Source organism: Chironomus tepperi, unplaced genomic scaffold (genome assembly GCF_022539635.2).
Source record: "Chironomus tepperi strain 1889 unplaced genomic scaffold, CSIRO-AGI_Ctep_v1 contig_83, whole genome shotgun sequence".
NCBI lineage: Eukaryota > Metazoa > Arthropoda > Insecta > Diptera > Chironomidae > Chironomus > Chironomus tepperi.
Genome location: NW_027226205.1, coordinates 28949 through 52237, shown reverse-complemented (window position 1 = coordinate 52237; position 23289 = coordinate 28949). Strand labels below are relative to the sequence as shown.

General features: G+C 32.4%; 2 protein-coding genes across 4 annotated transcripts in view; one reads left to right on the top strand and one right to left on the bottom strand.

Moving 5' to 3' along the window:
- Window positions 1-342: 342 nt before the first annotated feature.
- LOC139085800 (ionotropic receptor 40a-like) lies at window positions 343-5454 on the bottom strand. The gene is made up of 7 exons (XM_070633957.1): window positions 5295-5454; window positions 2839-3080; window positions 2346-2654; window positions 1964-2288; window positions 1393-1842; window positions 817-1327; window positions 343-760 (listed from the first exon to the last, which is right to left on the bottom strand). The coding sequence occupies exons 1-7, from the start codon at window positions 5452-5454 to the stop codon at window positions 343-345; spliced, it is 2415 nt and encodes an 804-aa protein (XP_070490058.1).
- Window positions 5455-7420: 1966 nt separating this feature from the next.
- Window positions 7421-23289, top strand: part of LOC139085799 (putative tyramine receptor 2) — a 32498-nt gene continuing 16629 nt past the window's right edge. For 2 of the 3 annotated variants that reach the window (XM_070633955.1, XM_070633954.1), the window contains exons 1-2: window positions 7421-7566; window positions 9340-9942. The gene's annotated coding sequence lies outside the window, so the exon portion shown is untranslated. Of the gene's footprint in view, window positions 7567-9272; window positions 9943-23289 lie in introns of those variants that run through there. The other variant, XM_070633956.1, reaches the window with a different exon arrangement.

The window sequence follows — 23289 nt, the reverse complement described above, 5'->3', positions numbered from 1 at the left end:
ACAGAACAGAACTGAATATTGATTTTTCATGTTGCTTACCATGTCATCATGCACCTTAAATTGCAATGAGAAGCTCACTGCTAATGAGATAATGAAAATTTATTGTGAATGCATCTTGAACCTTATTGCATGCTATATGCATGTTGGAAATGGAGGCAAAAAAAAGCTTTAATTTAACAAAGAATTCTAAATGATTATGATAGTGATGCTGCATCAAAGTCTCATTTAGCTGTGCATATGCGCATCCTGAAATTGAATACTTTTAAGCTTTAATTTCATCATTACAGAATCTCGTGCTATAACATAAAAGTTAATGGTCCATGATCATGTTCGGTGGAATTCTCAGTGATGTAATCGCAATCGACAAATTCTCATCAGGACGTTGCGTAATCGATTAGTAATTGAAGTGTAAGGCAATGTTGATGTGCCATTCATTCGAAAAAATCCAATTTCACCGATAAAGACAAGAAAGGCGAGAGTATAGCCAATTATAGCAAGATAAAATGCACCCTGCAACATTCGTAAACTGAGTGCTGTCAATTCCTTCTCACTTGCTATTTTATTTTTGAGATGTTCATCTCCACTGATGGAATTAGAACTTGTTTCTTCTTCTTCTGCATCACTTTTGTCTTCATCTTCCTTGCTGTTCTGAACATTCTTATCATTTTTGATCTGTAATACCTGCATGGATTGAAACATCCTCTCATATTCATCACTAGTGATTTTATCCAAAATTCCACCTTCAAAAAGTTTCATTAAACTTGAAATAAAAGTAGAAATTAAAGGAAGATAAAGGAATGGAAACAAAGTTCTTACTTCTCATTCAAGCTGTCAAGGAATAAACATCCCTTCTGAAGTGAAATAGCTGAATATCGCGTAAAAAGCTTCTCAGAAAGTTGAAAATTTCTCACACCATATCGTTTCATGTTAAAGAACAGCGTTTGACGTCCAGCAAACACGACAGTTTTATCATCCATCAATAAAGTTCGAACTCCTTGTTCCACAGAGTCCAACAAATGTGAATTCTTGACTGTATGAGCAGTCATACGACGATAAAGTCGTTGCATTATGCCAGTTCCGTTCATTAATACATGATGTGATGCTGAATCTCGTTCGACAAGTAGCTTATATCCATCACTATTGCTTCTATTCAGGACATATTCAAGACGATATAGACTATTGATTGGTAATTCTTTTGAAGGACGAGCTAATTGTGATGTGAGTTGTGCTGAATATAAATCACTTAATACATAAGTTGCTGATAACCATAGAATTATGGAAAATAGTCGTACTGAGTGATTATTGATGTATGGAAAGTTCGTTGCTGCTTAAAAAACAGGAAAGAAGCAAAATTCAATTTCATTTATTCATAAATTTACTTCCAATACGAACATTGCCTTAAGAAGATTTGACATGTAAACCAAACACAGCGTGCAAGTAGACCTTCCGAATTGACTTGCCTATCATCATCAATAGGATCAGCAGCAGCAGCAGTTGTCCTCATGACATGCTTTCTTGCTGGATGTTTTGTAATCTCTTTAATGTAAATCATGTTGTAAAATAATTTTGCAGGATGTTCCAACAATTTCCCTTTCCTTCTCTTGTTCCTTATCCATTCGGGTATGATAATCATAAAATAGAGGATGGGCCCAGTGATGATGATTGTAAAAATCAATGCAGGCCATACTTCCATTTGAAATGGATAGACAAGAGCAAATGCTTCACTTAAACGACGTGGAGCATGAGTGAGAAATGCCCCGGAGTCAGGAAGTGTAAAGAAGGAAAATTCAACTTCCTGCATTCGTTCGTAAGTGACAACGATATCACCAAACACAAAATCTGCTTCCCATACATAAATGAAAAAGGAAATGGAAATATACAAGTGAAAATCTTGACTGTTCAAGTCGTGGACAATAAGAAGCATGCCTTACTCGTCTTTGAAGCATTTGTAATCCCAATGCACCAGCCATCGTCACGTTTTCATTCGGTTCCATCATTTTCACATCAATATACTCAAATTTGAAATTCATTTTGTCAGCAAGTAACTTTAACAGCACATCATCCCTTCCACTTACAATCAGTTGTTTCTTCTTTGTCTTTCTATCCTGCACATTGTACTTTTTGTCTGTTTTCGTCTCATTCACAAACTTTTCATCACTCATCATCATTTCATCATCAATAATGTTATTATTGTCATTGTCATTTGCGATAGTTACAGGCGCTGTTGATAAATTGACTTCGTCATCTTCACGTTGTTGCATATAATTTATGAAGATCCACGGAGGACTCTGTGGATTGATATTGGAAATAACAATCAATGCAGGATGAAAATAATGCAAGCTTACATGAGTTATAGGAACAACAAAATGACGAGAATTGAAGCTTTTAAAGACATGCTTGATGTCAGGCAAAAGTGGTTCTGTGTTGAGGCCAAGGTTATTTCCATCAAACCAATTGACTAGCTTTAATTTGCCATCATTTGATGATGTTGCTTGATTGTAATAAATGCGATATGTGAAATTCCTAGGATTTGTTATAAATGCAGCACGAAGTGGATCGCGAAGATTCCATTGCTTATAACATGCAGGCAAATGCTTTGCATTCCAATAGAAAATGTAGAGACTTAGTCGATGAGCGAGATTTCTTTCATGGATCTGTTTAGGAATAAGAAATAAGATTTGTATTTTCAGAATTTGATTCCATCCCTTGAGATGACAATTGAGGGATTTGGACAAGATTTGATACAATTTAGTGAGATGACTTAAAAATTTGGAAGGAATCTTGTGAATCAACAACAAATTCACATCAAGGAACAAGCCAACAAGATACAAATTTCACCTTTTGAATAAGAGAACCAGGATTGTGAAAAATTAGTGCTGTAACTTCGACCGAGCCCTTCAAATTCTCCTCAACAAATCGAAAGAACCTCTCAGTGTCATTAAATATGCACGTTTGAAGCTGAAGACGATGAATTTCCATAATAAGCTCATTGAATGCGCTCGATTTACGATTTTCAGAATTTAATATCGTAATGGTCTGTGATGCCTGTAGTCCTTGAGATATTTCAGAAAATGCTATTGCTAATTCCGACAGATTTTGATTTGAAGCAATTTGCACATCAGCAGCTACTGAGCAGCACAATAAGCAAACAATAAAAAACCTCAAAACTTCCATTTTCATTCAACTATTTCACAGTTTGAAATCGAGAATAGAACTTGTTGAAAAAGTTGAAACTTTTCAGGCTTTATATACCCAACTTTTCATGTGATTTCAAATGTAATTCCGAATCTAAATTATGATAGATGAGTGACTGAGTTGAGTTGAATAAATCATTGAAAAGCACATCACAAGCTTTAATTTTCCATTCATTAAATTTTCACTACGCTTCACTCATTTTTTGCAAAAACCATGGAATATGTTCCTCACGTACCTACATAGGTAATGAACATTTCTGTTGCATATGAAAGTCTAATCAAATTTTACTTTATAATTTTTAAATTAAAATTCTACAAAATTTTATCTGGGGTAAAACATTTCAAGGCAATGAATAAAATAAGAGATTCTTGTTGTTCATCAGCTTTGTTAATCGTTAGATATGAAGAATTTCGAGAAAGCTTTTCGAAATTTGGAGAACCTTTCAGCTTTTCTATATAAAAAATTCATTATTTTCTTATAAAAAATTTAAAATTGGGGTTGGAAAAATTATTAAAATTTAGATTCAGCACTTACTGTTACACCCAAGTAGCATAAAATGATGGAGGTTCCACGCGAAGTTTTTAAGACATCTCTAAAGCACTTCCAAGCGGCACCATGCGGCAAATTATATTTTCACCCATCATCATAATAATGTCAAGGCATCTTCGAAACTTATTGATAATTCGGCAACACAGCAGTGCTCTAGCAAACAAAGTGTGCTGTTCGGTTCTTTTATTAACACTTAATAGAATCCGCCTCCGTGTGGAAGCCATATGGCAGATTCCTATAACTGGTTCTATCGCCGGCTTCCGCCTACCAATTGCCAATACCAAATGCAATGCTGTCTCTATCAACAGCTTCCTTCCAGGAGTTTTTCGGTCTACCTCGAGCTCTCTTACCATCCACAAAGTCTGATTTAAAGACCTTATTTAGTTGAACTTCTATAGGTCTTCTAATAACGTGTCCAGCCCATCGGAGCCTATTTACTTTGACCTAACTCAACCAAAAAACATATGCTTTTCTACCCAAAATGCTCAAATGACTCAATTAAATCGCTTATCTCAAAGATCCAATCGCATTCCTTCATCTGAAATTCAAAACAAAAAAACATCCAAAAAAAGAAATAAACCATTTAATCTAATAATGGAAATGCCTCTTCATTCTTTTATCCCGCAAACAATCTTTTTAGCTTCTATTCTTATCAAGCTCTTCATTTTTCTTTCGTCAACATCTCGCAAAGCTTGTTTTCATATCATGAATCCCAACAACTCTGAAGAGCGAAATTTTCCGTTATTTAGTCCAAAATTTTGAATTTGAATTCATTTGGTGTACGAAAAAATTTACACACACATATGCAAATCAAAATTTTTGTCTTTTGTTTTTCCAACTTTTTCAAAGTAATCAACAAAAATTGTGTATCATAATTAAAATTTTATTAATCTTTAAAAATATTTCTTGAAATTAGAAGGCATTTTAATTAAATATTGACACAATTTGCAGCAAAAAACTCAATTTAATTCTGATTGGTCACTTTTGTAAACATTACTAATACATGCAAACACACACACAACAATAACAAAGATAATTTGTTTTTAATTAATTTTACTACTTTTCTCTTTGGTTTTGTCAATTATTATTCACTTTTCAATTAGAAATACCATTTTTATTTATGTTTGCATAGTTCATAAGTTGATTTATGGCTTAGAAATCGTGTATTTTTAAGATTTTGTATAAAGAATTTTAACGGACTCGATGTACTAAAATAAGGAATAAAAAAATTCCTTATTTCAAATTTTAGAACGAAATAAGGAAAACCGTTACGCCTTCAGAGTTGTTGGCATGAATCTTTTTTTTCTCGCCATTTTATCGCCATTCCACAATCGCTTGTTCATTTAATGTATGAATTATTATAGACCTAAATTCTTGAGCTTTTAGGGATTCGCTAAAGCTGTTTTAGGAACACTGAATGATGCGAGCTTGATATCAAATGACAGACATATGATATGGTCATGCCAATTGCCATCACGTGACTTAAACAAGAGCTCGAATTCGACTCGGGTTCTTTATGAAATAGCCGACTCAAGTCGACTCGGTCTCACGGCTCCACCATGTCAAAACACGGCCACCACAGAGCCATGGTGTTGCCAAGAAATCATATGGCAACCACATAACTGGCACATGACACTGCCCCATATGGCTACCATTCGGGTGCCCCATAATACTGACGTGCTGTTCGGGAACTTGATGCATAGCTAACATTTTGACCAATTGTGGACGATTAGATTTATTGCTTCATCTTGTTGATCCAGACCAAGGCTCCCGCAGATTATAATCTTTAATAATCTTTCTATGAAGATTATAATCTTAAATAATCTTTGTATGAAGATTATTAAAGATTATAATCTTTGTATGGAAGATTATAATCTTTGAAAATTTTGTATGAAGATTATAATCTTTAATAATCTTTGTATGGAGATTATAATCTTTTCCATACAAATCCTTTTAAAGATTATAATCTTCAACTTTAATGTCATATTAAGTTTTTAACTATTACGAAAGCGTAATTTATATTAAACTATCGAAATAAGCTGAATTTGGCCTTAGTATTTATATCTTTAATGAAAAATTATTCGGAAAAGCCAAATTTCACTTCAGTTTTGTTATTTGAGAAGAAAAACCCGTGAAAAACCTGTCAAAAAAGCCGATTTTGGCCTTGGTTTTCTTATTTAAGGTAGAAAACTTCTCAGAAAAGCCAAATTTGGCCTTGATTTACTTATTTGAGGTGGAAAACTCCTCAAAAAAGCCGATTTTGGCCTTGGTTTTCTTAATTAAGGTAGAAAACTTCTCAGAAAAGCCAAATTTGGCCTTGGTTTTCTTATTTGAGGTGGAAAACTTCTCAGAAAAGCCAAATTTGGCCTTGATTTACTTATTTGAGGTGGAAAACTCCTCAAAAAAGCCGATTTTGGCCTTGGTTTTCTTATTTAAGGTAGAAAACTTCTCAGAAAAGCCAAATTTGGCCTTGGCTTTCTTATTTGAGGTGGAAAACTTCTCAGAAAAGCCAAATTTGGCCTTGATTTACTTATTTGAGGTGGAAAACTCCTCAAAAAAGCCGATTTTGGCCTTGGTTTTCTTATTTAAGGTAGAAAACTTCTCAGAAAAGCCAAATTTGGCCTTGGTTTTCTTATTTGAGGTGGAAAACTTCTCAGAAAAGCCAAATTTGGCCTTGATTTACTTATTTGAGGTGGAAAACTTCTCAGAAAAGCCGATTGTGGCCTTGGTTTTCTTAATTAAGGTGGAAAACTTCTCAGAAAAGCCAAATTTGGACTCACTATCTTATTTAAGATGGAAACCGATTCCGAAAAGCCAAATTTTGACTTAATTTTCTTATTTGAGATGAAAAATTTTGCTTAAACTAGACACAAAAACTCTCAAAAATATCAATTTTTGATTCAATTTTCTTAAATCCATGGTAAAATATTCCTGAAAATAGAATTTTCGCATCGATTTTCATTGAAGTCGAGTGAAAACCCAGTTTGAAACCTAATACACAATGTACAGTTAGAAAAGAGCTCAGAAAATAGATAATTTCACATAAAATGTTTATTTTCCTTATATTTGAAATTAAATTCACTGTATTAAAAGATTATAATCTTCTATATGAAGATTATTTTCAAGATTATAATCTTTCTATGAAGATTATTAAAGATTATAATCTTTGTATGAAGATTATTTCGGATTATAATCTTTGTATGAAGATTATTTCGGATTATAATCTTTGTATGGAAGATTATAATCTTGAAAATCATTTTGTATGAAGATTATAATCTGCGGGAGCCTTGATCCAGACAGATTATTTATGCGAAGATCACAGACCCCACAGTGACCCTTTTTATGACTCAATACATAAACATTAAGTTCCAATGATAATATTTACAAAATTATTACGATGACTATTTGTCATAAAGATGAAAGAAAAGAAAAAGTAAGTCAGAGATGCCGGAAAATGTGAGATTTTCCACTGGAAGTGTTTCACATTCCATTCCGTTCACAAAGGAGCTGAGTATGAGTGATGAAAGTTTGCAGACAAAATAATTTTATCAGTAATTGTCCAATGTTCAGTTCTCATGCATCTCTCGAGTCGTGCGGACGGATTTTTGATTTTTTTCCGTGAAAATAAATAAAAAAATTAAGATTTATTCAATTATGTCATTAGAGCAAGTGTGAATTTGCGACTTTTGTGGATCAAACAAAATAAGAACTAGAAGAAAAGTTTTATCGGAAATAAAAAAAAGTTTTTGTGATTAATTCCGTTCCAAAGTGTATTTTACTACAGAAATAGAAAATTAAATGAGTTTTTTCTCGTCAACAAATGTGAGCAATCGATTTACATTTAATGACATAATTTCCAATTTCAACAAAATTGAATCTACATGCTGTAGAGGAAGTGTGAGAGAGAGAATGAAAAAACTTGCTGTAAATGATCGATAGATTGTCATATCTCGGTTATGTCTGTTGCAAGGTACTATAAATAGTCAATTTTACCATTCCAATTTCCTTCCATTACCGCAACAGACATAAAGGCAATCGAGGAAATTACACGGCACGTTGCATAACTTTAGTGATTATGACATATTACGACTGTATGAAGGACACGATCGTTCCTTCCCCTCCCTTGTGAAGTGTTAACGCTTTAAATACCAAAAAACGTACATCCTGCGGTGGTCACAAGTGACTTACCAAATTATGATGCTGATGAAGTTTCACTTTTATTTCATTTTTATCTCCAAGATAAGCCACAGAATAAAGTTTTTTTAACACGAGTTATCTCCCAGCTGATGAATAAAACAAGAAAAAGTTGACCAATAGTTTCGCGATGTTCTTCTTTATCTTGTGCTGTATTCAGTTGTAGTGTAGAATTAATTTTACTAGCTTGATCTTTTTCTTCTTAGACTCATTTTTCATATTTCTACCTATTGTGTAGTTCATGGAGTTGGGGTGGCTATCGAGTTTTAACTTGAAAGTTGGGGTTTTGGCTTGGATTTTATTTAAGATAGGGAGATTTTTTTGGGGAAAAGGTAGGATTGTAAATGACTTTAAGAGTGTAACATTGAAAAATTAAGAGGATATAAAAAGAAAATCAATCAAGTGACCGTTTCTTGATTTAATATCAAATTTGAGGGAGAACCGCTCTGGTAGCCACGTTTATAACATGTCACTTGAGCTGTTCGCACTCCTTATCGAATATGGGACTCTTTCCGAAATAAATCATACAACCCTCTCCATCATCTCTTTCTTTAAATACTGAAAAAATCACCTTTTCAACAGAGTTCGGGATAAGCTATTTCTATTTCCTTAAAACAAGTTTTGAACCAAGTTTGCAAAAATCGAACATGCCTCAAAAGAAAATTTACTGAATTACTGAAGAACCCTATTTCATCAGGGAACAAGGCTCAGAAAGTCAGAAAAGTATAAAATGGGTATGAGAAGGTATAGTCATCCTCTCAGTGATGTATTAGTGCGTTGTTTATTCAAATTCGTTATTTTTTGACCATACCATCTTAATTACCAATTACAAATTTTATCATGTTGAAACCAGAACTTTTAGTCGATCAGAATTGCGTATGGTAAAGTTGATTCGACTCCTTATGAAATTTATTCAAATCAACTTCAACCTCTGTAATTTAAGCTGTCCATAGACAAACTTCCTTCTTAAAAAGGAAATCTAATAAATGAACAATATTTTTCAACACAATTCCCAGATGGACATCCTTCATACAGAATAAAAGTTGTACTTATTCTCATACTTCTTCATAGCATGCTCATAATGTGTTTTTTGGAATTTGGAAATTTTGTGTGTGTGAGGAAAAATCTGTAAAAAATAAAAAAGTTTTTCCTGAAATATTTTATGAGATTAAAAAATTTTGGCCATAAAATGTTCTTTCCTATTCCTCTCATTTGCGATAAAAATTGAAAACATTTCCTCTCATTTGATGTCTCATCCACGTCTTATTTTTAGAAATGATTTTTTTCTTACTTTTCTCCATACTTCCTCTGACCTAGGTTTTTAATGCGTTTATAAACATCAACAGATTGTCATTATTAACGACGATAATTTTTATATCCAATTTTGTTTGCTTCCTGTAGCATACGGAGAGACATTATTAAAATGAATGATCTAATTTGGTGGATTATTAACAGCACATAATTAACTGTGAAGCAACTGTAATTGATTGCCGTGAACAAGACAAGACAGTATAAATCAGTATTTTATAATTATTATTGACGATGGGATTAATGGAAAGGAAATAAGTGAATTGCCATTTTTTTGTAGCATGTAAACAATTTAAGGCATAAATAGATGCTCAATGGAAATTAAATATCATGCCTTAATACGTTGTGAGAAAAATTGTAACGTGACAGTGGAAAATTAATATTTTTTTTTGTGTTGCTGTACATGGAACTGGCACAAAAAAAAGTGTGAATAAATTTTATTTTTTTGTCATGTCTGTTCTGAATACACGAAAAGCAATGAAACGAGATATCCAGTTTAATTGATTGTACCAAAAAAAAAAAAAAAACATAAAAAGTGAAAAAAAATGTTTAAATAATTAATTAAATTTCGTGATAATTAACATATACTGTGACATTAATTCCTGTTTGTATGTGTAGAATGTGTAAGAAAATTCTACAATTAATCGAGCATAATTAAGCTTTAAGGCAGGAATATTTGATAGCATGTATAATTAGGTATGTATTCTGAAGATTAACCCAATTTTACTTACTGAGACGTGCAACTCGACTTCGAATTATTTTTATTGCCATTCCCGAACGATGTATGAAAATCTTTACGGGGGCGTATTTATATAGCAACATTTATGCTGTGTGTCGAAAACATAAATGTTTGTGTTTACTGAATTTTTGTTTAAATTGTTATGACTGAGCACAGATGATCTAAATTTAGAGATATAATCTTAGGATGAATTTTAAATCGTATTACTTATGATGTTGATAATTTAGGTGGAAATGGGTTACTTGGCTTTGCAACATACATCCGTTGATTCTTTTGAGTAATTCCTTTGCAGGCAAAGAGAAAGCTTTCACGAATAGAGTAAGCTAAGAGCATGCTTGCGAGTAAATTTAACTAACATATTTAAGTACAACTTTTGGCAGCATGCTCTTTGCCTGTTAGGGTATATCATTTAACAGCAATTTAGAATTCAAATTTTTAACGATCCAAAAACATTTAAAATCTTAAAGTTCAAATTTAAACTTGAAAATCACGTGTTTTTGCTTATATAATGAAAAAGTCATTAATTAAAGTGTTTAGAGATTGTTTTGTCTTTAATGACTAATTGCGGCTGGAATTACTCGATGGCACAGAACTAATTCTTCAAATAAGAGATTTCAACGATGTTTGGTTATCGAGATCTAACACATCACACATACAGCCAGTCAGCCAAGCAAAGCGTATTGTTAAGAACAAGTTATGTGGGTAATTTAGGGTTCAAAATTATCAATTGTAATGGGTAAATGAATGTATGAAAGGATTTTTGTCTCGAAAAACTCTAACAAGATTGAAGAATTTTGTCCAAATAGTTAAAAAGGTTTTTGACACAAAACTCCTTTCCAATGGATAAATCCCTGATATTACACCATACCATGCTTAAGCTCCACATCCTAATTCTCCTAAATTAGCATTGATCCTAAAAATATCTCTCTACATCCCGGGTCTAATTAAAGAACATTTCAAATTTACGAATGAGAGCACATTAATCCTAACCAAGCTAAAAGATCATAAAACCTTTGATTCCAGTTAAACAGTTAACATCCTCTTTGAAAAATATAATCTTTTTAAATTAATAAAAAAAATTTTGATGTCAAAGAAGAAAAAAAGTTTCGTTCATAAACAAATTTCCTTTATTTCCATTTTTCGCTTCCTAACTGTCTCAAATTTTTTTTACATACTCTAATCCCTTTGATCATTTGACATAAAAGTTTTGTCTACATCCTTTCAGAATCACATGAGAATTATTTTTACGCATTTTTCGAGGAACAAGATATTCCAAAATTCATTCACTTTTGAGGATTGTCACGATTTTCCATAAAACTTTTTATGACTTTTATGAAAAAATATGTTTTTTTTTCTTGAATTTTTATCTGACTTGTTTTGTACTTTTAAGCAACTTTTAAGTATGATTATCTGGCCATGAATTTCATCCACTGAGGTGTCGTGACAGAGTAGAATCTGGAGTGTCTTCAAGAGAAAGTTCAAATCCCACACGAGACTCAATCATTAAATATTGCTGGCACAATACTAAGATCCAGGGTTGTTGAAATGGAAGAGCTTTTGGAATGGGCAAACTGTTGGAATGGGATTTCTGTAATGAGCTATCAACAGTATATCATTGGGAGTGGATTGGTAAGGGGATACCTGGGGTGATATAGAAGATCTATAATTACACATTGCCATAAAGTTTAATAACCCCTCGTTAGCTCAGTGGTAGTAGTATGCGACCGAAAATCGCAGAACGTAAGTTCGAGTCCCATTCGGAATCAGTTGTTCTAAATTGTGCTTTTTCTGTAAGATCACGTAAATTCTAATCGAATCCCCTCCCCAGCTCTGTTCCAAATACAAATTAGATTATAATACGACATTGATGTGAAGATAAATGACTTCCGTAAATACCAAAAAACTCACTTCCTTCCTTTTTTTGTGAGAAATAAGTTTACATTCCAAAGTGTCATAAAACCGCTGTTGCTAATCTGTTCGATTCTAATTTATGGATATAGCTTTACAAATTCTCTAATGGGATATAGTTTTGTAACCACAATGCTCTACAGACGTTTTCCATCGTCACGCAAAAGGACAATTTTTTTGGCCAAATTTCGGTAACATTTATAATTAAATTATTTTTTATTGCTTTGAGATTTCAATCGTGTATGAGTCATGTAGTGACTTAGTTGACTTGTTGAAATTCTTCATATTTATTGTTTTTAAGATGTGTAGGCGTCATTGCGGACGATGTGGCTATAATTTTTTATTGATGCTGTTAATTGTGTGAAATTGAAAGAAGATATCGGAAAAATTTTGCTGTTTGATTTTTGTTATATCAATAAAAAAATATATCATGTTTCTATTCTGTTTAGTGTGTGGGATGTTAGGATGTAATTGATGGTAAATGCTTGTGTTTGATTTTATGTTATGTTGATTAATTCCGATGAGTTTTTCAAGGTCTTTTTTGGTTTTAAGGCTTCCTCTGCCAACGCTTCGATTGTCTTTTACATTCCAAAACAATGGGTGTCTTGCAATGTATGCTTCATGCTTTATCAAAGTGTGGTTAATTCCAACCACACTTGCTGTTGATTTGCTAGAAAAAAATTAATTTCGAATATCAGATCTACAGTGGGATTCGTACCTACGTTCTACAATTTCTGGTCGGATGTTGCTATCACTGAGCTGTAGGAGGATGTTCGACCACATACATAGCAATTTACCATACATAAATTATACATTTTCTGTATTCCTCTTACTACTACACTCCCAATGATATACCTTTGAAAGGCTATTCCTGGAATCCAATTTTAACAGAAGCAGAATCATGTGCAGGATTCACACTTATATGGAATGTGATGGCATTTCTGATTGTTCGAACTGAGTTGCTTCCAAGAATCGAATCAATGATTGATGCTTTGATGCTCAATTTCTAAACACCTATGCTCGAAAGCACTATGACACCGAGCAGCCACTCAAAACATGCGGAAATACACATACAAAAATATAAAATCCGAATTAAAGTGCCCAAATTGAATTTCACATCATGCATTAATAAGTTCACTGACTATATTTGTAAATATTTGAAGCATTAATGTTTTCTGGTATTTTCGAAATGTCGCTAAATGGCAGGCAAATAATTTATTCATACACCGAGCAAAAAAAAAAGGTTCAACTTCCACATAAGCAGCTTACGTAAAAACGTAAATCCGATTAACTTCTCTGACATTCCAAATCTTTAATATTAAGGTAAATTGACTTAAGTTTGTCTTTCAAATGAAACTTCAATTACTCTTGTCGGGTGCTTCACATGAATCTTATAATTTAACAGCGGTAGAAGAAGAAGAATCCTCATTATTTGAAAAAAATTAAGTCTGAACGAAAAAAAACTCATTAAAAATTTCAATGAAAAAAAAAAGAAAATCCTTTCGATCATCAATTAAAAACTTTTTTCATCATCTACACTTTATCTTTCTCTTCTCAGCCATACAGAATGTCTTCAATTCAAAGAAAGCCAAAGAAAGTTTGGAGAGAATTGTCGAAGTACTTTCCGATTAGAACTCGTAATTTTGAAGCATTTTTACCTGAAAGGAAATTAGGCTTTGGCTGGTCTGACTGTTCCTGGTTTTGTACCTGCCAGTGTTACTCTATAGTTTCATTGTTTTTAAGAAACAAAAAACTGTCTGATTTATAATTTTTGACCATTGAAAAATGTTGAATTTTAACGATCTCTTGAAATTCAAACTTCATAACGTTTTTCAAAAATTCAAATTTTTTAAAGTTTTATTCTAATTTTTGGACCATTTTCTAAATAAAGTAGAAAAATCAGTAATTAAAGCATTAACCATTAGATTTAAGTAGGGTTCGCCCAGATGCGCAAACCTGCAGCAGGCCTGCAGTTTCTATTGTTCTAGATGCGCATCCAGATGCGCATCCAATTGCATCCAACTGCATCCATTTGAACTTTTTGTATGGAAATTTTTTTCATAAAAAATGATTGAAAATTGTCATTTTTGAGAGTTTTTCACCGTCGTAATTGGAAAACTAAATCAAAAATAACATTTTCTACGATATTCTAACTTTATTTATAAAAAATTAAAAAAATTTAATTTTCCAGTGTTTTTCTGAGTTTTTCATCATTATATGTGAAAATTTAGGTAAAACTAGCATTTTCCAAGATTTTTCATCATTACAATATGTGAATTCATGTGAAAAATTGTCATTTTCAGAGTTTTTAAAGTATTTGGTTAAATTTTCAGATGCATTTGGACGCGCAGTTTTCTGCATCTCTGCATCTATCTGCATCTAATTTTGGCGAACCCTAGATTTAAGCTTCAAAATTAATCTATAAACAAGCAACTCGATAGAACTGAGCTAATGCTTCAGATCCGAGTTCTTTTCAATGTCAGGTTGCTGAGATCTCATGTCTCAGCAAGCCACCTAGTCAGCCAATCGATCTATATGAAATTAGCGTCATTAATGCTTCAAAAAATGCGCTTTTATAGTTCTTAACTAACCGTATTCTTCCTAGTTTCCAGCTTTTATGTATCCACTTGATTTACGTTCTTGATTTTAATCATTGTGAATGGGGTTTTGATGATTCCTTCAACAACTACCTAAATGAAATCTTTGAAGTTCATAACAACAGAAGTAGAAAATAAAAAAGAGAAAACATTTTATTTTCTTTTTTTGAAGAAAGAAAGAAAAAAGGAAAAAAATGCATTGTAGTTTTCCATTTCCTCACAACTTATTGTTGCTTCTTTTTTTGTGGAAATATTTTTCCTGCTTTTTAAACGGAAACAGCAATAACAATTTGTGAAGAATAAGAAACGAAAAGAAATAATTTGAAAGTTTAAGATGGGAACAATCAAGGTTTATGTTCTTTGGTTTACATTATCCCGAGTGGCACTGATGAAGAAGGCTTCGCAAAAACTTATTTGTTGACATCGTATGGAACCCACCTACAAGTGGCATCCAAATGGCTGTAATGGCTGACATATGATAACCCCATGGAGGTGGCTTTCAGTTGGTCCAAATGAGCCAATTGCATGCTTCATGGAGCTTAAGAGGAGCTTTAAAAGCTTCTTGTTGGAGCTATCTTCATTTGTGTCACTCGGGAACTCGATTTACATTGGATTTGAATCAATTGAACTATTATTTGACAAAAAATGAAAAAATTCAAATCAAAAGCTTATTTTCCACTATATGAATATTAATCCCGAACAGCTGCTGAATATGAAAGCTTAATTTTTATTAAAATTGAATTTATTTTCCACTTTGTTAAGTTTTTATTGTTTCATGATAATCAGATTAATGAAATCCATGGCGTTGAATTAACAATAACATTTGGACATGAAAAGCTTTTTGTTATCCGAGAATAATCTTCTCAAATCTGGAGTCTACAGATGTACGATAAAATGATTCAAATTTTTTTCTGTCTGAAGCATAAATTCATAAAAATCAAAACCAATAACTTACAAGCCATCATGTGTGGATGTATATTTACTTAGTTATTCTTATTGCTTAAGAATTAACAAATAAATCAAAAATCGATTCCATCACACATGCTCTTGTCATTTGTTGATATGTATATGATGTAATAATTCACTCATAAAACACCTGTGCCTTACCTTTACTTCGACCCAAAATGACTTTTAAGAAGATAATCTTTATTCATGTTTTTTTGATTGATTGATTCAATAATTGAGAATATTTATCGGTAGAAGCACCTGTGCTGAGATTATTAGGTATGTTTTCATGTAGTAGTTCCCCGAAGAATTTGTTACTTTCCATGAAACACATGTAAAGAAGGCTCAGAGTAGCATTCATATGACTGTCAAATTTAGGCGGTTTTCACTTGGTGTTGACAAAAGGCTTTAGCAGAGCCTTAAAAGCTCCGTGGCGGACCCTTCTTCATTTGTGTCGCTCGGAAGTGTAGTTACAACCCGAATAATTCACCCTTCTGGATATACTTCTAATCCATTTCTTACTACTAAGAATACAAGAAAACAAAAGTTAATTCATACTTAAGGCTTCAAAGAAGATATCACATTCTATTTTTATATCTGATTTCAGACACTTTTTGACATTTTTATCGTAATAAATAACTCAATTCAGCTTCATTCGTTTTTTTGGATCATTTTTCTTTCATAAAAATTTTGATACTTACTTCCCATGAAATGGAATATGATAAAAAAATAAGATAAAAATAACTTTATTTTCGGAATATTGAAAGATCAAAATTGGATTTTTATAAGTACGATGCTGTAGGTGGACAGGCTAAGTAACTTTAAGTTACTACAAGAATGTTACTACACTTGATGGCTCTGAATGAAAAAGAATGTGACTGTTAGGTGTGGGAGCCTCTCTGCATTTATTGGTTTATGAAAAACGTAAAATGGCTATTTTAAGAGACCTATCATGCGGCTATTATAACTTTAATGAGGGTTTCTTGAAGCTGGTGAATTCACAACCTGGACAATCTTATGACCCAGGGTATATTTAAGCAGTGTCCTTAGCAATTATCTCTAAGGACACTTTATGAACTAGAATAGCGAATAGTCCTCAAATCTGACTTGACATTTCCTAGGGTCAAACTTAAGTGGTAAGAGTCGGTAGGTCGACATCTCACCTACTACATTACAGCATATCAATGAAATGTGCATACCTTAACTTTACTGCATCTTATTTAAAACTACCCTAGGGTTTGCCATGATGCACAGGTCTGCAGTTTGTATTGATTAAGATGGGCATCCAGATGCTTGCAGTTTTTTGCATCTATGCAGGCCTATTCATCTAACTTTGTCTAAACTATCCACTCCACATAACTTTTTACACTCTACTACATCTCACAGTTTGGGATCCTTTAACAACTTTGATGCGCTGTGTTAAAACGAAGAAGAAGAAGACAGCAACTGCTACTTTCAGAAACTTTTTAGGTTTTTGTCGATTCGGCATTTCTAATCCTTTCTGGAAGGGCAAGAATTAATCATTTCTATGAACTTCCGTAAAAAATAAAATGTAGGCACAAAAATTATAATTTTAATTTTCATGAAAATCAACTGGGGAAAATATCGGAAAAGACATGCTGTGATTGTTAGGGGAAACCTTAGTAGTTTTGAAATCAATTTCCTTAAAAGGTTACGCAAGATCTATTTTCTGTTCAACCTTCCAAGAATACCTTAAAAAATATTGAAAACTTTTCATTTTCCATTTCCATATTGCGGTAAAATTAGTAATGATGAAAAAGAAGTCAGCAGCATGAAATTATTTGTAAAACAAGTGAAATTAATTTCTTTTGGGATGTTTCCTTGAAAGTATTCAAGTAAATTACAAGCCCATCCCAGAACTTACATAAATTTTACAACTTTTTTCATAAGATAAATGGAACTACTTAAAGGAACTTCAGTTGCCAAATTTTTTCCTTGCAACAAACAATGATTCATTCCCATTCATGTGCTGTAAAGCGCAACCCAACAATATAGACTGTTATTCGTAAAACTTTTCACTTTTAACTCAATTTCAATACCATTTGGGTGTTTCCTATATCACATATAATAAAATTATCACATCATAAGGTGTTCATGAACATCCGATAAATCATTCATCGACCTTTTCCAATCTATAACTTTTTAGCGTGTTTTCCTATTGGGAAAAGATGTTGGATGTTTGGGTTTTGTCTATCTGTCAATCATCAAATGATCTCGTTGTACTGTCTAACATATTGACATGACATTGATTTTTAAATCCAAAGCTTAAATTCGAACTGATTTTTTACATCGATTTCGAATCGTCTTATGTTGACACTGTGAGCTATGTGGCGGGTATATTGGTATTGTATGGAACGAGGTAGTCACACCAGAAAGACAGTGTAATGATGCACACTAAGTGTTAGAAAATATCCGACCTAGTGCTGGATAAACCAGTCCCTGTTTGCCAGAGCTTGAGCTTAAATTAAAATTTGGCAAACAGAATTCTAAGCTGTTCAATTTTACTTTTTGTCAGAGCTGTGACTATCCATAAAAGGGATTTGTAGATTCAGACTCTTTATTAGGAGTAATGGATTATTTACAATATGTACAAGAGTGTTCAGAACCTTGCTGCAACTAAGGTTGCATAGAGTCCACAGTTTACCTCTGAGTAGGATTCGAACCCAGACCCTCTTGATAGCATGTCAAGTAATCTTATTTAATTTGCAATCTGAGGTTGTTTAGATGCTTGGCACAATGCTTATTTAAACCTTTTTCTCTATTTAGTAATCAGCACTTACCGCTTTAATGGATCAACCAGCAATTTTTTTTCCAAGGGTGGATCCAAGAAAGTAGTTATTAGGGGAATATAAAGTAATTAATGGATATTAAAGAAAAGTCAAAATTAAATTTTTAGTAATTAGTCTTTTGAGCACCAAAAATGCTCTCTAAATTTGCATCCTCAAAATGTTCATTACCATCTACATCCATATTCATCCAACGCCTTTACCTTTAAATATTTTTTCACCATGTGTGTGGATTTTCCATTCTATTTTCCTTTTCCCTCCATCAAAACCAATACGGAAATTGATTTCGTTCCATTCAATTTCACTCCTCTTCTCTCGATTCATGTAATTTATATCTCCCTTTTTTGTCATTCTGTTCCCATCACTATGTGTAAATTTCAGATACAGCACATAGAAATTTCCATTTTTAAAATGAGAATGACGCCCTCGCGTGAATGAAAATTCAGCTAAAATTTGATCCATAAAAATTGCAAAGTTCTGAATTTTTTGAAGGTTTCGTCCTCCTTTTATTTGAGGAAATGCTCAGATCAACAGGAATAAGAAAGTGAAGAGGGTGGAAAAAAAATGAGAATAAAAGCTTTTTGGATAATATATATTATGTTTATGAAGCCTCCTGTAAAATAAATATTTTCATGCATATTTTGATCCATCAAGAATCATTCAATAAGAACCAAGCACGTAAATGTATTTCCAACGGTATCTTACCTTCGCATCTTATCGCTTTAACATTGTCGTATAATTTATGTTTCTTAAACATTTAGGGGAAATATATAAAAAAATTACAAAAGTCCTCGTGTTATTGATCGAGGGACTTAAGCGCATTTTTGTCCCAGCGATCAGTAATTGATTACCAAGTCACTTCCAGACCTAAAAACCAAGATCCAGTAAGATCCAGGTCACTTCCAGATCTTGAAAACAAGATCCATATAAAACTTACAAAAATTTAAGAACTTCATCATTTAACGGATTTTCATAATTCAAACCTCATAACGGTCAAAAAAAAATTCAAACATTGTTCAGTAAACACTGTAAAAACATCGACAAACATTGAAAAACACTGTAAAACAATGAAAAAACGTGTTGTTGTTTTTGTTGTTGTTGTATATGAAAATGAAAAACTGTTAATTATAGTATTTATGCGTTGATTTGAAACTTCTAAATGACCGATAACCCAATAACTCGATAGAACTAAGCTATTAAAACAAACTAGAGCTCTCTACGATGTCCAGTTTTCGAGATCTCGCGTTCCAGCCGAACAGCCGACCGAACGAACGAACGAACAAAGTGCATTATTAAGCTACCTTTTTGAAAACAAGTTTCAAAAATGCGCTAAAAAGCTCTCTTAAGGATGGCGACAATGAAATTTTCATCTTTAAATGGCACCTTTGTGAACGATAAATACGCGATATCCAATAATGGTTATTTATCATTTGAATAAATTCCTCACTTATTTTATTATTATTTTTTGCCTTCCTTCCTTACTACAAGGGATGAAAATTTTTGTTCTTCTTTTGGCTGTAAGCAGATTTTATTAAGAAAAGCTTTTGTTGACTTTCTAAAGAACCTAAAGAAAAATTATTGTTTATGAATGTTACTGTATAGAAATAACAATAAATTTTGTTCTTGTTATCATGAGAAATATGCCTGAAAATATGAAAAGTCACTCGCTAATAATTGTTAATATCAGAGCTTTTTATCAGGTTTTTGGGTGCTGTTGTAGTAGCTGATTTACGGAGAAGGATGCCGTTTACAATTTCGGAAGTTTCCGTCAGGTCTCAGAATCAGAAATGATTATTAAGAATCTGTAATGGAGTTGACAAATTGTCAAATGGATTCTGTGATTTTTACAAGCTTTTTACTGTTTTTAGCATGCAATCTTGTTTTCCAGAGAATTGTTCACGCAAATTGATGTCAGATTATATATAACAATCTGACTATATAATACGAGGAGTATCAAAAACACTCAGACTAAATCTGAGACACGAGAAATGATCTTGATACTTAGACCAGACTGATTCCCTGGCAACCAGATCATCAAACAGTTAGTTTTACTATGAGTAAGGCAAATGACCGCAAAATGTCTTTCCTATGGTGTAAGAAAATGTTTCCGTGAAACAGAATTAAAGGATCAGTGGCCATTCAGTTGTGTCACTCGGGTATGTTTTTACTTGGCAGAAACATGATTCTGATACTTCTGCCTAGTGGATTCCAACTTTGTTTTAAATCTATCTGATCCGGTCCCGTGGTGGCAACATTTTAATATGTTCCGATCGGGCTGGTTGCTAGGAAATTTGACTTGTCTAAATTTGTTAATGTTTTCAAGTAAAGATTAATCTTTCATACCATAAATCCAGTCTGAGTGATTAAGATTGTCCCAAATAAACCCAAAATATACCCAAAGATAAGGTTGTGTGTCTAGAACAATGAAAATTGCTTAAATATGGTTCATTAATGGAATTCATCCTGAGACAATTGCGTAGGAAACAAGCACGCAAACCTTTTTGCCACACTCCATTCACTTCAAGATCCAGAATGCAATGTAATTTATGTAAGACCAACTTACATCTTATCATGTAATTGTAAACATTTATGTCAACATCACTTTTGGAATTTATGTATCAAAATAATTACAAAGTTTTGACTCCTTCCGGGAGTTCTTCTTGTCTCAAAATTTCTGTCAAGAAAATTGCATTCCTCCAATTTGTTCAACTTCCAAATTTCTCAAAAAGTAAGCTTTACATTGTGTCTTGAAGCAATTTAAACTTCTTTGTCTTTTACAACAGAACTTGAGCCGAGCCAAAACAGCACGAAGAGTAGAATTTGCTGTAAATTTCAACATTTAATTTAACGTGCATCCGTTGTCCTCAAGCTGTTATTCTTATATATTAAAAAAGTCAATTTCAGTGGAATTTTTTGTTGTTTTGCTTAAGTAAATGTCTAATTCCATCCTTTTCTATCCCACGGATTGTTTTGAAAGGTCTTTTACCTTTTCCTTTTTTTGATGCGCAATGGTCAACACTATAATTGTTGAAGAGTGCCCTTGAGTCCTTCAGACTTTCGCTTGAAAAGATTTGAAGGATTCTAAAAATTGACCTGTTATTTCCCTCAAGGATACAATTAATTTTATTGCAACAGCTAAATGGCTCTGGGGTCAATCACTTATTATGCAACATTTAATGGAGGTTGGAAGTCAAAAATTCAGCATCATGAAGAAATTCGGTCATTGCTATGCAGTTAAGGACAATTTCTCTTCAAGTTGACACTGCTTGCTCTTCCTTCCCAAACCATAAATTGCATTGCATCCACATTATGCATATTACATCTATAAATTTAAAAGAAACTGTTGATACATAAAACATAATTTAGCGCTTTTATTTCAAGATGAATGGGATGCTAAACAGAAGCACAAATATGAATAGAATAAAATAAATGGAACGAATAAGCAGAAGAAGCTGGATTCTACATTTTGTAAATTTCGCCGATAGCGAATAATTAAATTGTACAATAATGAACGTTATTAATGTTTTGTTGTGAAGCAAATGACATCTGGTCATGAAGTAATGAAGGATGTCTTTCTGCTATGGCTCAAAGATGACATGAAGAATAATATGAATTCCATTGTTATTTTATACATAAGCAATGAGAAAGAGAAATGATGAAAAATAATGAAAATTAAAAAAGTACTCAACTTTATTGAGTGACTTTAGCGCATTTAGCAGCGGCCGTAATTTAATTAAAAAAAAAAATGACAGCGAATCAATTTGCAAATGCTGTTTGCTAGCTTGCTTTGGACGCAAGATCAAGTTATGTCTAAGCTTCCTGCTTCCCAGATCTAGTGGAATCTTAATTACTTTAGAACTCAAATTACAAAATTTAGTGAATTTCAATTTAGTTTCTCTGCCTATAAATCATCATGTAGATAACTATTCATGCGACAGTCATTACTCAACGGAATTTTTAAATTTAAATTTTTAACAACATTTAAAATTTTGAAGTTCAAAATTTAAACTTAAAAAACCACGTGTTTTTTGCTTATTTAATGAAAAAATCATTAATTAATGTGTTTATAGATAGTTTTGCCTTTGGTGAACAATTTTTATCGAATTAAATCGATGGCAAAAAGCAAATTATTCAAACTAGAGGCTTCTTCGATGTCTAATTGTCAAGATCTCGCACTCGACCATGTCAACTAGCCAGTCAAGCAGCCAATCGAATTATGTGTATTAAAAAGCGTCTCATTTCCTTAAAAAATGCGTTAAAAAAGAGACGAGGAAAGCAAAAATAAAAAAATAAAATAATTTTCTTTATTCAGATGAAATTTCCCGTGGGGCACATTTTGAAATAACTTTAGGGAAATTATTGTTATAATAATATGTAGGAGATAAATTTGAAGTTATAGCAACATTATTATTTCAATTCCAATAAAAATGATATTGCATTATTTCCAATTCCCAGAAATTCATTGAACATCCGAAAAATTCTTCAAGATTTGGCAAATGGAAACTTTTTAACAAGCTTTAACATCCACTTGAGAATTTCACAAGCACAAGAATTCATTTGATGGCTTGTTTTATGTAAAATTCAAAAGCCTTCTCATCGTATTCATGTCGACCTTATGAAATATGAATTCCAATTAGATTAGGCTAATGTTTGAGAAAAATGGAATTTTTTATTCCTTCTTCTTTCGATCATCTTCTCCCTCTACATCATATTGCTGTACAAGAAATTGATATTTTTTTATAGCATCATTGACAAAAATATATGATACGAGCATGACGGAAGAAAAAATGTATCAAAAATCTATTAACATAGATTTTCGCATGGGATATGCTACATCGTAAATATTATAGATGGAATTCAGCTTTAAGGTATTAGGAAATATATATTTTTGGAGATTTAAAATAAACTTCATGAAATCACTTTTAAAGTATTTCCATAAATTGAATTTATGGATTTAGATGTATTGACACATAATCGATTTGTCTGTCAGGGTCCCCTGTTTACCTTACAAATTTTCAACTTCAATATTTTTCTATCCAAAAAGCGC

Coding starts and splice junctions, on each gene's coding strand:
- LOC139085800 (XM_070633957.1), bottom strand. CDS start 5,454: ATGTTAGCTATGCATCAAGTTCCCGAACAGCACGTCAGTATTATGGGG. Junction 1,843..1,963: donor TGAAAACGTGACGATGGCTG/GTGCATTGGGAT, acceptor ATGTATGGGAAG/CAGATTTTGTGTTTGGTGAT. Junction 1,328..1,392: donor TCAAATCTTCTTAAGGCAAT/GTTCGTATTGGA, acceptor CTGTTTTTTAAG/CAGCAACGAACTTTCCATAC.